Here is an 18082-nt window from a genome sequence, read left to right as displayed (position 1 = left end):
TGAGTGTTATATTAAATTTAATATTATGGTTAACATACAAGTTAAAGACGGATTAACCTCACAAATACGTTATTAAACATGCTTAACATAGTTTATGTTTTGAATAATGTTTTCACTAATTTGAAAGATGATTTAGATAAATGTGAATTTTAACTGTCAGTCCGATGATAATCGTCTCTGAATCTATGCAGAATAATTTTATGTTGTCTGACTACTATAATGTCGTGTGATAAATCAACAAATTAGCACAAGTGTTCGAGCGTTATAGGTTTCAAGACAACGAGCGAAAATCTTCCTCAAGAAATCGATGCTGCTTTGAATTTAATGACTACTTTACACATAATTATTCAGAATACAAGTGCGGGTGATTATAGAGCAAATACTGTTTTTTGATACATTATAGGAGGAAGACTAATCTGCAACATCCGAAACAAAATTTGAAATATCTGTCTTGATAAACAAATTTGTCTTGACTAATCGTTTTCTGTTCTTTTACATTCTCTTCTTATGACATTTACGAACATTTGAAATGTCTTCAAAAACACGATGTTTTACAATACAATAAATCATGTTATCATTGTCTTTTATGATATACTCGTATATATCCAGGTTTATACCTTTATATAGTTATTTCCGTTTTGTTGTATTATAGATGGTGTTTTCAGGTATTCAGAGTTTTACCAAGGAAGGACATATATTGGGTAAACGGGGAGCCTCCAATATATGAACCTGAATGTGGATACAGGGCTCAAAAATGTATTCCGCCAAAAACATACACCTTAGAAATATTAGGCGGGATTATTGGTGGAATAGCGTTGGTTGCAATCATAGTGGTACTGATAATATATAGGTGAGAAGTAATAAGTGTTGTCATTATTTGATTATGCTCGTGTAATAACAATTTATAGGTTTGTTTATTTTTACTGCGATGTTGACCGATATATTTTATCTTTTGTTTCAAAAACATATTTTCAAATTGAACGTCGCACGTTCTAGAATAATATGAAAGATTAAGTTTATCTGTCTCACATCTTTCACAATTTCACAAGCATAGGTAATGAATTAATTCACGTTAATGTATACATTTTTTTAAATTATGAACAGTAAGGATGTTAAAAGTATAAATTCGGCAATACACTAATATTTTCAACATAATGTTTTCAATTTCAATTCAATTTCAATATTTTCAAAATAAATTCAACATTTGAACGCACAATGTTCATATGCTTGCTATAACAAATACTTAAGTTACACATTTGTAGAATAAATCCTTGTAACCATAATTGGCAGATAAAAAACGATAATCACTGTTAAGTTGTTAACTAACAGTAGCTACCAGTGCAGTTACAGTTCGTCCTTGAGAATCTAGAAAAAGATATAAATATTTTTCCTGCTCTACGAATTGTTCTACACTTTTTCTATGATCATATCATTGAAATTGATCATTTTCGTTTTACTATTCAAATATTCAAAGGTGACAATGCAATATAAGATGAGATGAGAAATGTATTCTATTTTCAAAATCATTTTATCGAATTCTCTTATTTTGCATTCTAAATAAGAAACATGTCAAAGTCAAATAAACATATTGTACATTATATGTTTTATGCCCTACTACTTGGTGAAAAGTAAAGTTTGGCCTCTGTCTGTCGAGCTGTGCTGCCCGTCTGTTGAATGACATAACAGTGAAATGCGGGGAAACTCGTATCTTATGGACCAGATGTAGTTTCATTTGTATTTTATACATGAGCCGCGTCACGACAAAACCAACGTAATGCGTTTGCGACCAGCATGGATCCAGACCAGCCTGCGCATCCGCGCAGTCTGATCAGGATCCATGTTGTTTGCTATCAGTTTCTCTACTTGTAATAGGGTTTGTAAGCGAACAGCATGGATCCTGATCAGACTGCGCGGATGCGCAGGCTAGTCTGGATCCATGCTGGTCGCAAACGCATTAAGTTGGCTTTTGTCATGAAATAGTTTTTTCACTGTATAGGAATATACATACTGAGCTAGAGAAATAACGTTAAGCTTCTTACGCATTTGATCTACCATTAAATTGACCCACATTGTTCCAAGTAAATTTCCAAATCAAATAAGACAGCATGATGAATAAACAAAGAGATTAATGTCACAACGACTTTTTTTCTGAAACGAATTTCCTTAAATTAAGCCATGACCAACTTTCTTCTTTTATAAGATTACGAAGTTAATGTACACAGCAAACTATTTGTAGAGTGTTTGAGAAAGAAAGCGTTCGCAATTATACCATAGTTTGACATAATGAACATTATACTTCATTATGAAACTAATAGATAATTTGACACGTAGTTATGATTTAAATCTGTTTTACCGTCCCGACGTTTAAATAGAAATATTTTAGTTTTAGTACGTTATGTAATAATATATTTCCGTAAAAATCAATAAAAACATTCTGGACAGTACGTTCCTGTTATTCCGTTAGAAGGTTTTGGGCTAAACAAATAGCATATATAGACAATTTGTCATCAGTCATGGTAGTAATCAAGTTAAATCCAAATATTTTAAGTTCCTAGTAAGTCTTAAATGTCACGCCATTCAGTGTGTTAAAAGAAGGTTGGGATTCGCCGCAGGCGGGAGTTTTATTACATGCAGCCGAGGACATTTATCGTCTTTGGGATAAATAATGGCTTTGTCTGAAAAGACACCGTTGTAACAATTTCGTGTCATAATAAATTGACACAGTTTTAATCGACATTAACTCACATAAGTACTGCAGTGAATATCGTATTATTTAACTTAGTGAATATCGTATTATTTAACTATCACTTTCATATCAACTTTAAATCAACTTTATCTCTCCAAGATATTAAAATGTTAAGGAATGCACTATATGTATATCGAACGATATTCTCTTATTATCGAATTTTCTAAAATTTTGACTCTGGAAATCCAAATGAATAATGCTTATGACATTTAATACAATATTCTGTCGAATTTTCTGCATATGTTTTAATTCATATGCGCATTGTTTTATTTCTTGATACAAACAGAAATAGACTTTCATAGCTTGTTCTTGTGTACAGCATAATCGTTAGTAATGAAATCATCACATAAATGTATTATTTTGTACAAAACTCGTAGTATTTTTTGTACTTGATTAAGAAAAATCAATAAAAATCTATAAATATATGAGCTTCATAAATGACATCCAATATTGCTAACAAGCTTAAACTTAAATATTTTAACATTTGAAGCAATGCTATGATGCAGCAACTTGTGGCACAATATTCTAAACGGGCTTTAATTGTGCATGTTACAATGTTTATTGCTGACATATTAATTTGTCTGATGTCTATTTAAAACAGTAACTGGTCTTGGTTGTCAATATATAACTTAATCATATACTTTAGAAAACAGAACTGAAATGTCTTAATCCAATTAGTCATGATGTAAAATTTATGGGTATAAATCTTTGCTGAAAATAGTTTTTTGGGGTTCCGTCAAAGAATGAGATGATAGAACTTGATGTTACGTCCTTTCTAATTGTTATTTGAAAAGCGTCGGGCAAAACGCGAAAGTCTAAGTAGCAACCATACATTATTTCTTATCGGTATTCAAATATAATGCATTTGATGTTTTTCGCGAGTTAACTTGATTTTAATTGAACACGTTTGTAATAATTAAATATATTCTTGGTGAATTCTTCATAAATACGATGATTAAAAACGTCCAATGTGTTTGATGATTTTACAAAATAATCAAGTTTATTTTAATTAGAATTTCTGAAAGGCGAAGAAATGGGTTCTACATTTCAAGCATTCAAGGTCAAAGCAGGAAAAATCGTATCCGACATAGAGAAACGCTAGAAAATTTTCAAATATTTCAATTTGCATTACTGGTTCTTCGTGCGATATTCTTCTGTAAGAAAACAATCAGTAATACTAGTGAGTGAATATATGACTGCGAGCTTTTATAAAGTGTGTGTTTCAAATAAATGTGAGACTTACTTACAGTCCAGCCATTTACAATGAATATAAACACCGTCTTCATAACAAACACTCCTCATCGGTGTAAAGCCGTTGTTGAAAGAATTGAGTTTAACGGTCCCTAATCGCCCGTTTTACTCACTTGATCTGGCACCTTTTGGTTATTTTTTTTTTACCTTCTTGCATCTTGCCCAGAGATGTTCATCAAGATGTGTGCTTTGAACATGTGTATTTTAGTGTCTTAACAGCATACCTGTTTTGGACTTTGAAAGAAATCCTAGCTAATGCGTTATGTTTATTTAATCCTAGCTAAAGCGTTTTAAATTCTTGACGTGTAAAAGGGATACTTTGGAATGTCATAATAATAATATCTACATGTAAATGTGTAAAACAATTAAACGAAGTAAAGCTGCACTGTTTTAAAGCATCCCTTGTTATTTAGTTTTTTTAATCGTGCGGTGATAACAACTTGTTTTATCATTTAATGCCCTTTGTATATAAATATTTAACAGTGATGTAAATAATAGTTAATCAATTCGAATATGACAGCTATGATTATATAACAGTTAAACATAGTAAAAAATTCGTACTTAACTGACAAACTTCAGGTCACATCTCCAGATACTATGAGACATAGTTCAAATTTATTGACATTTTAAGCGTATAAAAATTATCTGTTAATTCCTGTTCATCTGTTAATAAAACGACATGACTGCCTGTATGAGTTTAGCTTTGTTTTGCAGTCAAATTGATGTAAAGATTTAAAGTTTGTTATAATTTAACGAATTCTTCAAACTAATCAAACAGAAGCTGAGAACGATTACTAAATTCGTTACAATATTGTTTGTATATGATAAAAATATAAAAAAGTGCCAATTTATAAATAAAGATCAAAGCCGAAACGGATTCAGTACAGAATAAGGTTGTTGTGTAATATTAGCATCACTTTGCTTAATGATGCTCTTTCCTTTTATTTGTAAATTTGTCTTTCTTTGATTAGCGTTTGACTTTATCTAGTTCTGGTATTTTCTTTCGTCAAAAGATGACGGCTTAGAGTCCAAGAATTGATGTTTGAGACATATAATGTAAATATACGACTAATGCAAATTCTCTTACAATCTGTCGTAAGTAAATATTCCCTCAAACAAGAATACATTTGATTATATATTACCCCATGTGCATATTTGGAAGTATTCTCTAATCAAGTACCATTATATTATATTATAGAACCATTATTTACATTTTGACTCGGGTAACGTTTTCAATAGCTGTCTTACATTCCATTACAATAACTGTCTTACATATACCAAGCGAATCATTTTAACGTACGTGATTCTTATTAAGCCGGTTATTTTTTTAATGAAAAATGGAACGGTCTTATTGTAAATCACGATTACAGTTTTTATGTCAGAGATGGGTTTTAATGATAAATTGCAAACTTAATATTTGTGTATGTATTTGAACTATTTTTTTTATAAAATATTGTGTCGAACTTCATACAAACATAACATTTATGATTCAAATGTATTCATATTGTCAAATAAAGTTACTGAATTACGTAAAATAATGTTCAATCGACAGTGATGGTTTTGTCTTGTTTGTAAAACAGATTTTGCGTTACTTACATAATTGATTATAAAATGTGATATATACATAGCATGCCAAACTCAATTAAACAGTATTATTCAAGAGAAAATTAACCTAGAAAGAAATCAATTATTTACTTTTAAAATCAACTGAAACATATATCATTCCACACAGGGTATTCAAGAAGTTTACATTGAAAAGATGAAGAAGAAAAGAATTGGTATACTTTGTAACACAATAGTAAATAACTCTTTGGTACTGCTCTAAGATACACCGAATAAACATACTTATATTTATATAATAACACCAGATTTAATGTTGGTTTTAATGCCATCTATTTCGACATATTTACAGTCGCCAACATAGTTACGTAAGATGGCTGGTCCAACCGTTTGGCACTTAATTTGTATCAAGTTTGTAAAAAAACAATTAATTCTGCTGTTAGCAGTGAACAGAAAACAAAATATCAAGGAGAAAGTGTAATTACAAGGCTTCGCTTAAATATAGAGCTCTAAAAGCAATTATGCAAATAGAGGAAAACAAGTGCAGCATTCATGATTTGTTTATTTTAAAGAACTCACATGCATTAACTTAGCATGTAATGTTAAATATTTACTTTTTGACCAATTTGTACCAAATCAAAATAATGTTAAGAAATAGCGATACGTGTCAATGTTTCGAATATATAACAATTGATACTAGAAGTTAGAAAAATATTTTTCTTAGAAGTAAATGTTAAATCTTAGTTTGATTTACTTGATGTAGCCTACGAAATTACATGTTAACCAGTAAGTTTTCTGCATGGAATTATATGTTCTTAACTTTTACATATCAATACTTACCTTTAATTTGCACCTATTTAATTACACAATGTCATCTTCCGTAAGCTGGCTGCATAGTGTTCTCACATGAAAAAATACAAAGTTTGTTAATACATTTGTATCTGAAAACACAGATAAAAGTTCCCTATCAATTACTTTACAACTTTTGATAGTGACAAACAAAGCCAATTTTCTGTAATTTTGATAGATTGATTATATTGTATCTTAGACTATTAAATACAAATCCGAATATTGAATAACTGTTTCCTGTTATTCCGTTATACAGCAAACATTCAGTCTAAATAAATAGCAATAAAAATGGAAAATTAAGTCACTGGGGTAATCAAAATAAGTTTGTGCCCTGTAATTTTCTATTAAGTCTCAAATCTCACGCTATTCAGCTAGAACAGTCGTACATATAGAAAAAAAAGCTAATGATAAGGTAAGATGGGCATTGCTTGAATTTTTGTGTTATGTGTACCCAAAACATTAACTTTATGTTTTGGAGACATTATGGTTTTATCTAAAAACATTATACCTATATATACATACATATACATAGAGGTCATCACGTAATCTTATTAATTTACATACCTTGAGTCGAGATAAAATGCAACGGAAAAAATGTCAACTATTTATCATGATTTAGTTTATTATACCTCTCTTGGATATTTGTAATGGCAACGCATTTATTTAACCTTTACATTTACACATGTATTATATTGCATCGTTGAACTAAGCGAAAATCAGATACAAAATTCCGTGAACACAGAAACTTCAAAAACACGAATGATGATTAAGTAAGACATCTAATATGGGATTGTCCTCTCTGGACTAGAATATCCTTACATTTGCGGCTTATATTTGTTCTTTTTAAGTTGTATTATATTATCTTGCTGCAAAGTAGACAAAGTAAACAGAATGTTCTGGGGATTTCCATCGCAATTCGCAGTTACATATACCATGTTTTGTCTGTTGTTTAATATTTTAAATTCTCCCTAATAATTTAAAAGCCGCCATATAGTTTTTTTTTTTTAAAAAGAACCCATATACATTTCTGCCTTTGTTTTAAATATTACATTCAACTTGTGGTAGGATATTCTAAGCGGACATAAATTCTGGAAGAGAGATGTACAAAATGATTTTTTTTTCAGATTGACATTTAGATTAACTTTTATTTTGACATTTATTTAAGACAATAACATAACTTGTCTGTTTTTATATATCTATCATATCTTATCAAATAGTGGTTATAAAATTGATGTATATAAATGGTATATTGTAAGACATATTCTTCAAATATTTCGCAGACTGCCAGAACGTCCAGGTATAATGTTATTTGAGCCGCGTCACGACAAAACTAACATAGTGGGTTTGAGACCAGCATGGATCCAGACCAGCCTGCGCATCCGCGCATTCTGATCAGGATCCATGCTGTTCGCTATCAGTTTCTCTACTTGTAATAGGGTTTATAAGCGAACAGCATGGATCCTGGTCAGACTGCGCGAATGCGCAGGCTGGTCTGGATCCATGCTGGTAGCAAACGCATTACGTTGGTTTTGTCGTGACGTGGCTCATTTCTGTTTCTCAAAGTACATGGAGCAGTTTGTATAATAAACTATACAGACAATTTAATGTCATCCCCAATTAATATCATATATCCATATATAAGTTTATATGTATAATGCCAATTCGAATTGAATATGGCAGTAACTGTACATCATAGAAATGTGTTTAAGTATAAAAGCTGGATAAAAGTCCATAAAACATACTTATATAGACTGACTGCAGAGCAAAGTACAAATGCATTACCTTGAACGATTTATTTATAAGATAACTTATATTCTTATTTCATCGTTATAAAGAATAACATTAAACATTAGATGCTAAATGATCGGTGACCTTTGGTAGTATCCACAAGGTTAAAAAATACAAATGTTTACGGTTAGTTCGCAAAACCCTTTTTAATATGCTTGAAACTTTGTGTAGGCGAGAAAGTATTTTGTTGCCTTTCGAAAAGACTTTTGTCTTTTTACCAAAAAAAATCGCTTAGACGAAAAACCTCAATTATTTTTAGAAAAATGACAAGAAATTTAAAATGGTCTATATTATTGAATAATATAAATTAGTTTCTGTTAAAGCATCGGATCAAAACGAATAAAAAAAACAAACGACCTTCACACCATGATCACACTAAATGGGATCCTTCGTATGACGTTATATGTAATAAGTTACAATTAACAGAACGTTTGCTGCAGCAAATCTCAATATTCTTTTGATAATATCATCAAACATTTATCATCAAACATTTAACAATAAAAGCAAAACTGTTACAGAATAACAGCATTTCATTAGGCTGATATTTGCAAATTTGCACCGATTGCTACATGATGCACTTTTTTGTTTTCAATGGAACGAATTACTTTTGCATTTTTTGTTAATGTCGCCATTCATCTGAAAAAGAATTCTACTGACGGTACAAAAATGAAATGACGTTTCATGCTTGAATGTAAATATACAACTAATTTATGTTACTCCGAGTATTGTTTTATGTACACACTTTGACTAACTGTGATTAACGTGAACGATGTTAGAAATATTTTGGTGTTATCATCTAAGATTTGGAAAAGTTTTCTAGTACTGTCTAACATTTGATAGCCTTTACAAGACAAATTGTCACCACTGTTAATGTGATAGTTCTATTTTATTCATTGTATTCAACACGACATAAACTCAGGAAAAATAAGTTCTAAAGTAACCGACAGCAACCTTTTTGAGATAATTTTGTTTTACTATGATAACCCATAATATATATTTATTATGCACCTGCTCCTTACAGTACTAGTAATCCTATGTTATGACATAGACAGATTGTATAGTTCAAAGATATTAATGATAGCTTGCAGACTAAGCAGTATCTTTTTGTTTGTTTAGTACATGTAGTATTACTTCATAATCAAGTTGTAAATCGTAACATTTATTGAGATTTGTTTTTATATCTTTTCCCTTTTAATGATCGGTACGATTGAAATGATTGATGAGTGTACATCTGTCTAGTTTTGATTTTATTGCACTTTGAAAATATCACGTACCATATTTGTTATAAGATTCAGCATAACTAAGCCAATAAATACAAATATTTTTTTTTTCTTCCAAAAAGGGATATTAGAGATACATAAATAATGTTTAAAAAAAAGTTGACTCTTCTGGGGTTAGAACCCAAAGCCCTAAGTTTCAATGTATTTAACACTAGTTCTAGCCTTTTTGAATACTTTTCATGCGGAGGTAATGCTTTAGGATGGTCATACCTTAACATAAATATATCAATTCAAATACTAATACACAACTTTCAATATCCTTAGATCACAAGATATAGTACATGTGTTTCATTTTATTTGCCATGTATAAATAAAATTTATCATGCCATATATTTAGACATATTGACAGTAGGTAATATAGACGCTACATTTCCTTATAAAAACAGTTCCCCTTTAGTTGGAGCCAACGTGTTTACGCGTGATCTTATTTTAGTTTGGTTCCACGATAAAACTACAGACAGTTGCAAAGTCCATTATTTGTATACGAAGATACGTAAACATTGTCTTTCAATTTGAAGAAAATGTAAATGCAACAAAACAAGAAATTATAAATTGGGCATGAAGTGTAAAGCTGACGTATGTGAATGTTTTATATACTTGTATTTTTATTGACGACTCGCTATATAAATCATGTTTTTCCGCAGTAAATCATGCGTCTTATTCAAAATCATATAATACTCGGCTGCTTTGTAGCCGGATGAGAACTCAGTGGTTCCGTATAAAGTCTGCAAATTATCACCCACAAATATAAAAGAAAATCATGCACGACCTGTGAAGAAAATCAGGTTAAACCTTATTGCACTTCATTCTATAAGGATTTTACAAGTCAAATTATTTCAGATAAGAGAATGGTGTGACAACAAGGCTTCGCTTTAAATGAGCGTTTTGGTTTAATGAAGTTATACAGCAAAAATAAAGATGCGACATCTCAATGTTTTTAATGTTCGAGTTGCTTAAAAGACATTTTACACATAAGATTAACATAGGTTACATCGAAACTTGGACAACTTGTTACAGTTAAAAAACCAGAGTATGTTTGTGATTAAAGTCCCTTCTAAACGTAATATAGTGGTACGTTAAACGTTGTGACTGTTTTAAAACAGATGAAATAGAAAAATAATTTAAAACTTTCATTTATTTGAGCGAGCTTCTTATGTACGTTTATACTCTATCGGTTTATCAGATTAATCCTATTGAAAAACATATTGTAAATAGCCGAGAAAATAACCCGTTTGGCAGCTTTTGTTATGCTTCTCTAGACAGCCTATGTAATTATAAGGCACGCATTCTGAATATAATATTTCATTAACATTTACCTAATTATAGTACACATTTACCTTGCACATACTTATTACAGCTAAACATTATTCTGTAACATCAAAGATATAGATTGCATAGTTTTTATCTAACAAGCATGGACAATTAGGCTGTTTTCATTTTAAAGGTTGATGAAATGTTTAATGTAATTGTTCGGGTAAATATTTTACTACTCAACCGATATACATATTTCGTACTATTTGTTATTATTATTCTATTGCTCTCCAGGGATCACACCTTTTCTTTCAACATTTCTTTTTTGAAACAATTGATATACATTTTTTGTAACACTGTGTTTTTAGAGAAACCTAATAGAATATAGTAAGTGGTGTATTTTCTTAAAGAAATGATCAACTGAATCGGTTTGGAATATGCAAATAAAAATTATTATAAGGCAAAAGAAAGTCATAACCTTTGGTATGCCTTCATATAACCAGAGTCGAAAAAAAAATCGGAAATCGAAAACAGTTTATAACATGTATTCTAAATTACGGAAGCATGGAGAGGACATAGTCGATTTATTTTAATAATCTGTGGGAACAACTTATTTGTCGAAGTATTTTTTATTAATCTGTGGGAACAACATGTTTTGTGAGAAAAATCTTTTTTTATTCTGTGGGAACAACATATTTTGTGAGAAAAAACTTTTTTTATTCTGTGGGAACAACATATTTTGTGAGATAAATCTTTTTTTATTCTGTGGGAACAACTTAATTTGAGTAAAAAAAATATTTTTAGTCTGTGGGAACAACATATTTTGTGAGAAAAATCTTTTTTTATTCTGTGGGAACAACATATTTTGTGAGAAAAATCTTTTTTTATTCTGTGGGAACAACATATTTTGTGAGAAAAATCTTTTTTTATTCTGTGGGAACAACTTAATTTGTGAGAAAAATCTTTTTTTATTCTGTGGGAACAACTTAATTTGAGTAAAAAAAATTTTTTAGTCTGTGGGAACAACATATTTTGTGAGAAAAATCTTTTTTTATTCTGTGGGAACAACATATTTTGTGAGAAAAATCTTTTTTTATTCTGTGGGAACAACATATTTTGTGAGAAAAATCTTTTTTTAATCTGTGGGAACAACTTATTTTGTGAGAATTTTTTTTTATTCTGTGGGAACAAACTATTTTCTGCTATATTTTTTTCAATATCTTGTTCCCTCAAGATAATAAGTTGTGCGAACAAATTAATTATGTTGTTCCCACAACATAATTCAACCAATCAAATTCTTGCATCTTGTTGTCAGAAAAATGGATAGAGATGTTTTAATTAAACAGTATTTTGAAATGGGTTTGATACGGAAGCATGGAGAGGACATAGTCGATTTATTTTAATAATCTGTGGGAACAACTTATTTGTCGAAATATTTTTTATTAATCTGTGGGAACAACATGTTTTGTGAGAAAAATCTTTTTTTATTCTGTGGGAACAACATATTTTGTGAGAAAAATCTTTTTTTATTCTGTGGGAACAACATATTTTGTGAGAAAAATCTTTTTTTATTCTGTGGGAACAACATATTTTGTGAGAAAAATCTTTTTTTATTCTGTGGGAACAACATATTTTGTGAGAAAAATCTTTTTTTATTCTGTAGGAACAACTTAATTTGAGTAAAAAAAAAATTATTCTGTGGGAACAACTTATTTTGTGAGAAAAATCTTTTTTTTACTCTGTGGGAACAAACTATTTTCTGCGATATTTTTTCAATATCTTGTTCCCTCAAGATAATAAGTTGTGCGAACAAATTAATTATGTTGTTCCCACAACATAATTCATGTTCCCACAACATAATTCAACCAATCAAAATAGCGATTGCCACAAAGAGTGACTGCAAAGTTAAGTCCCTTTTTTTCTGACAACAAGATGCAAGAATTTGATTGGTTGAATTATGTTGTGGGAACAACATAATTAATTTGTTCGCACAACTTATTATCTTGAGGGAACAAGATATTGAAAAAAATATAGCAGAAAATAGTTTGTTCCCACAGAATAAAAAAAAAATTCTCACAAAATAAGTTGTTCCCACAGATTAAAAAAAGATTTTTCTCACAAAATATGTTGTTCCCACAGAATAAAAAAAGATTTTTCTCACAAAATATGTTGTTCCCACAGAATAAAAAAAGATTTTTCTCACAAAATATGTTGTTCCCACAGAATAAAAAAAAATTTTTCTCACAAAATATGTTGTTCCCACAGAATAAAAAAAGATTTTTCTCACAAAATATGTTGTTCCCACAGAATAAAAAAAAGATTTTTCTCACAAAATATGTTGTTCCCACAGAATAAAAAAAGATTTGTCTCACAAAATATGTTGTTCCCACAGAATAAAAAAAGATTTATCTCACAAAATATGTTGTTCCCACAGAATAAAAAAAGATTTTTCTCACAAAACATGTTGTTCCCACAGATTAATAAAAAATATTTCGACAAATAAGTTGTTCCCACAGATTATTAAAATAAATCGACTATGTCCTCTCCATGCTTCCGTAGTATTTTGAAATGGGTTTGAAGTATCAGGATATTCAAAATATGTTAGAAGAGAGGCACAACATTTGTATCGGACTAAGGCATTTAAGAAGGTTGATGCGAGCGCAGGGATTTTTTTTTACTCAAATTAAGTTGTTCCCACAGAATAAAAAAAGATTTTTCTCATAAAATATGTTGTTCCCACAGAATAAAAAAAGATTTTTCTCACAAAATATGTTGTTCCCACAGAATAAAAAAAGATTTTTCTCACAAAATATGTTGTTCCCACAGACTAAAAATATTTTTTTTACTCAAATTAAGTTGTTCCCACAGAATAAAAAAAGATTTTTCTCACAAAATATGTTGTTCCCACAGAATAAAAAAAGATTTTTCTCACAAAATATGTTGTTCCCACAGAATAAAAAAAGATTTTTCTCACAAAATATGTTGTTCCCACAGACTAAAAAATTTTTTTTACTCAAATTAAGTTGTTCCCACAGAATAAAAAAAGATTTTTCTCACAAAATATGTTGTTCCCACAGAATAAAAAAAGATTTTTCTCACAAAATATGTTGTTCCCACAGAATAAAAAAAGATTTTTCTCACAAAATATGTTGTTCCCACAGACTAAAAATATTTTTTTTACTCAAATTAAGTTGTTCCCACAGAATAAAAAAAGATTTATCTCACAAAATATGTTGTTCCCACAGAATAAAAAAAGTTTTTTCTCACAAAACATGTTGTTCCCACAGATTAATAAAAAATATTTCGACAAATAAGTTGTTCCCACAGATTATTAAAATAAATCGACTATGTCCTCTCCATGCTTCCGTACTAAATGCAATACTTAAAATGTCTATAAACCATAAATTTTATAATCCATTTCGAAGTTGTTGCGGGCATTTATAAGAAATTGAAAACTAAGCTCATACTTTTGTACAAAAATGATTTCTATTTTCTTGGACTTTTGTGGTGTGTTAATTATAATAGCTATTTGATAACATTTAGATAAATCACCTCTTTTATAATTATAACAGGAATTTGTGAATGATAGTTAGGAAAGTAATATGGTAAAAATGATACGGAAAAAAATGCAATCTAAGTTCTAGACTAAACAGGTGCTATAAAATGTACCGAATTTGGAAAGTTTTAATACGAATATTATAACTTGGCTACGACTAGCTGTATTTGCGTAGGCACAACACCATTTTCGATCAGCTTCCTCTAAGATATGAATTAACAAGAGACTTTAATCATTTCGCAATTAGTCTTTCCTTATTATATGTCTTTTTATAAATATTATTATACCATAATGTCTGGATTTTGTTAACACTTAATCTGACAGGTTTATGAATGAAATAGAAAAAATGCAATCCCCACAGAACACTTAAAACTTCAAATTGAAAATGATGCAGGTTCGGTTTGACTGAGCCACTTTATGGACGGAAGTGATAAGTGAATGCTATCTTCCAAAATATAAAAGTCGTCTTTTTATGAAAAAAAAAATGAATAATGGAAAATTAAAACGTTTCACAATCCGCAAAAGATAAACTAGACAGAGAACGCAATTTAAGCTACGTTTCTTACAATGTTTCTTCCATATAAGAATACACTATGTAATGTTTATCGGAGTTCGGTAAAGCTAGCACAATGTGAAAAGAAAATAAAGTTCATTTCCGATTTATGTTCTAAAGCCAGGAAAACTGTAGACTACGTAAAAGAGATCATAAAGAAGAACGTCATCATGGGAGTAAGCGGTGATAAAATTAAAATGCTAAAGTATAAAACAATTTGAAATTATACCGAACATTCGTGCATATAAAGCAAGAAAAGCATCATGAAAACGTGATGTTTTTCGTTCAATTTGAAATTCTTCAAGGAATAAACAGTCCCAAAATTAGCAAATTGTAATTTTCTGAAATCCTTGAAATAAATGCAGGTGGTAGAACTACAACATTGCCGCCATAATGTACGGTGTATATTGTACATGTCGAAACTGAGTTATTCGTTTGTATTACAATTGTACATGTAATTGATTTGAATTGACATTATAGATCAATGATCTTATTTTGTTTGGAATATTTTTGAAAGTTGCGCTGCCGTTTTATGATTATTTTGAACAAATTTTCATGGCAAAGATAATTCATGAAATTGACTGTCTTCATTCATATAATAATCTATGTTGTAGGCACTAAATAATATATGCCATTATGTATGCCAGTTCATATAACTCATTTCTTAACTCGTAGAACCAAATGCTTAAGGTTCCTGTGAGATTAAATTATGTGATAGGAATGTTCAGGAGTCTGGTCTCCATGACACTGTGTCATCAATGAAACTGCTGCATGGTTAGCTTTCTAAATTCAGCGTTTCTCGTATTCCTATAACATTTCTAATTGCAAGGTTTTATATACCATACAATTTGTCACCACATCAGAATACATCAAAGCCTTTTTATTCTGCTTGGTCTGTAAATTATAAAACCATTTTAAAGATTTGAAGTTTGTTGATTCTAGATTCAAGGGACGATAAAAAATCATGAAGTTCGAAACATTAAAAACGGTGTAAATGACAATATTGAAATCTTGCAGACCCGGTTTGTTTCGGTCTGTTGATACAGTGATAAATGTAAGTTACCGTCCACTTTCCCTAGCACAATAACGTCAGCTTCTTGAAGTTAAATGAGGCGTTGCTAGTTTTAAAGTGTCATGTTTATATTTTTAAACTTTAACGATTGCGTAACAAAATAAAATACCGGCTTAAGTTAAAATAAACTATGACAATTCAAATATAGGCGGAATTTTGGCTTTATTTTGTGGTCTTATTGGATAAGGACACGCTTGGTCCCATACCAAACATCTTTCCAAATGTAATGCTTATTATAAGAGATGGAAAATTTCTCTCTATAATGAATACGAAAGTTTCGAACTTTAGCAGCTTTGGCATTTAATTTTGGACCTTATGAAATGATTACTTACTTTCTTTGTTATTTTATGCAAAATGATCATGACTTATCATATTCAAATGGTGCACCTGCTGTCCAGCTAACCATGATAACCGCTGTATGGACACATCTGCAGATGTTTCTAAATTCAAAATGTCAGCATTTTCATGTTGAAACCTGCTTAAGCCGGTGCTAGGGATGTGAACAGTAACTCGCATTTTCCATTACCGTACATGAACAGGCTCAATCAAACTGAGCCTGCAACATTTCTAAATTTATCGTGATGAGCGTTCTTTAGGGATTATTATTTTCTCTATTTTATCGCCACATCAGCGTTGTTTTGGTCATGTGGAGGCTGTAAAAAGTCGCCCCGTACAGTCAATCAGAGATGTTATATTTCCGATCCTTAAAGATCGTTCAGCACGACATTTTTGTTGTGTTTATTGTGCTTTTTAATTATTTTCTCGTTGGGTGGTTCCAATATTCCTACTTGAATAATGTTGAATCACCCCTAGGACATATAACCTGTTTTTAAACTTTGTCTTTTGACTTCTTATCTGTAATCATAACTTCTGATCCCCTTTCAAAATTTCAGCTCAGCTCAGACTCAATCAAACCGGGCCTGCAACATTTCTTAATTTGTTGTGTTGAGCTTTCTTTAGGGATTCTTATTTTCACAATTTTATCATACTATTTGTTCTTGGTCTACACTTATGATAATAAAATGTCATCGTACACGCTGGTTAGGATGACTTGGCTTTATGAATGATCAAAGTTTGCGTGTTTATGATGACGTCATTCCAATTTTAGTACATTTTAACTTGATCTGCTCATGTGGCATAAAAAGAAAAAGAGTTTGTAATTTCTTCTTTGATTTTATGAACTTAGGGTGGTATTAAAGGAAAAGAAACAGTCGAAAATTTCAACGATTCGATTAACTGTTAAGTGGAAATTAGTCTCGTTACTGTCTTTAAAAAGTTTCCCGTGAGTCAGATATTCCGGTCTGTACTGACAACCGTTGTAAGATTGTAATATTTTTTGTATGAACGCCTAGTAAAATTATCATCAATTTTAATTTCTTATTTCATATTTGGAAAAATAGAAACGTTGCCCCTCACGCAATTTAATATACATGTCTTCTCTCCTACCTTCCCATAATGAAACTTTAAGCTTTGTGGATAACTTAGATACCACGTGTGCTTCAAAACTAAATTACTATTAACTGTTATCTTTCTATGCACTTTAAATCATGCCCTTCAGCTAAAACTTAATGGAACACTGTTTTTTGAAAAGCATAAAAGATGGTAAAATATTACCGAGACGCAATGTCGTTTATGCATCTTCAAAACTGTTAAAAGCACTGCATGTTCACAACTACTTAATTCAAGATCAACTTGACATACGCATGCATTTAATACGGCTTAGCTGCACTAGTTGCGCTCTAATAAATGGATAACTTTATTGTCTTTTTTAAAATGTTCGGGTCTCATACTTCAAACAAGGACTGTGCCTCGTTCAAAATCAAGACAAAGAATAGTCAATTATTTTAAAAATGAATTATGAGTTTTATCAACTCGAGTGGTTTAATGAATCAACAGAATATCACATTCATATAGTATCTCTTGTGTATATAATTTAAAGAATAAAATGCAACGGATGGTGATATATATCTATATTAAACTACAATACATTATTATGATCTATATCTACTTTCTCTACATTTTTCACGGTGGGGACATGGGGAAATGCAGAAAAGATAGTTGCAATCTTTATGGTTATGAAATTTTATAGACCTAAATTTATATTCAGTTAGATATTGTTATTGTTCTTATTCATATAAATGTTATTATAGTTATGTACGGTGATCGACAATGTACT

The 18082-nt window shown here is 30.3% G+C and overlaps 1 protein-coding gene across 1 annotated transcript in view; it reads left to right on the top strand.

The window, feature by feature from the left end:
• The window catches only part of LOC132741252 (receptor-type guanylate cyclase Gyc76C-like), a 221317-nt gene that overhangs the window by 178563 nt on the left and 24672 nt on the right, over window positions 1–18082 (top strand). The window contains exon 8 of the mRNA XM_060729382.1: window positions 666–850. Within this exon, the coding sequence (XP_060585365.1) occupies window positions 666–850 (185 nt within the window). The remainder of the gene's footprint in view (window positions 1–665; window positions 851–18082) is intronic.

Source organism: Ruditapes philippinarum, unplaced genomic scaffold, assembly GCF_026571515.1.
Source record: "Ruditapes philippinarum isolate M1 unplaced genomic scaffold, ASM2657151v2 ctg168_1_1_1_1, whole genome shotgun sequence".
NCBI classification, from domain to species: domain Eukaryota; kingdom Metazoa; phylum Mollusca; class Bivalvia; order Venerida; family Veneridae; genus Ruditapes; species Ruditapes philippinarum.
This window is presented reverse-complemented; position numbering and strand designations above follow the sequence as displayed.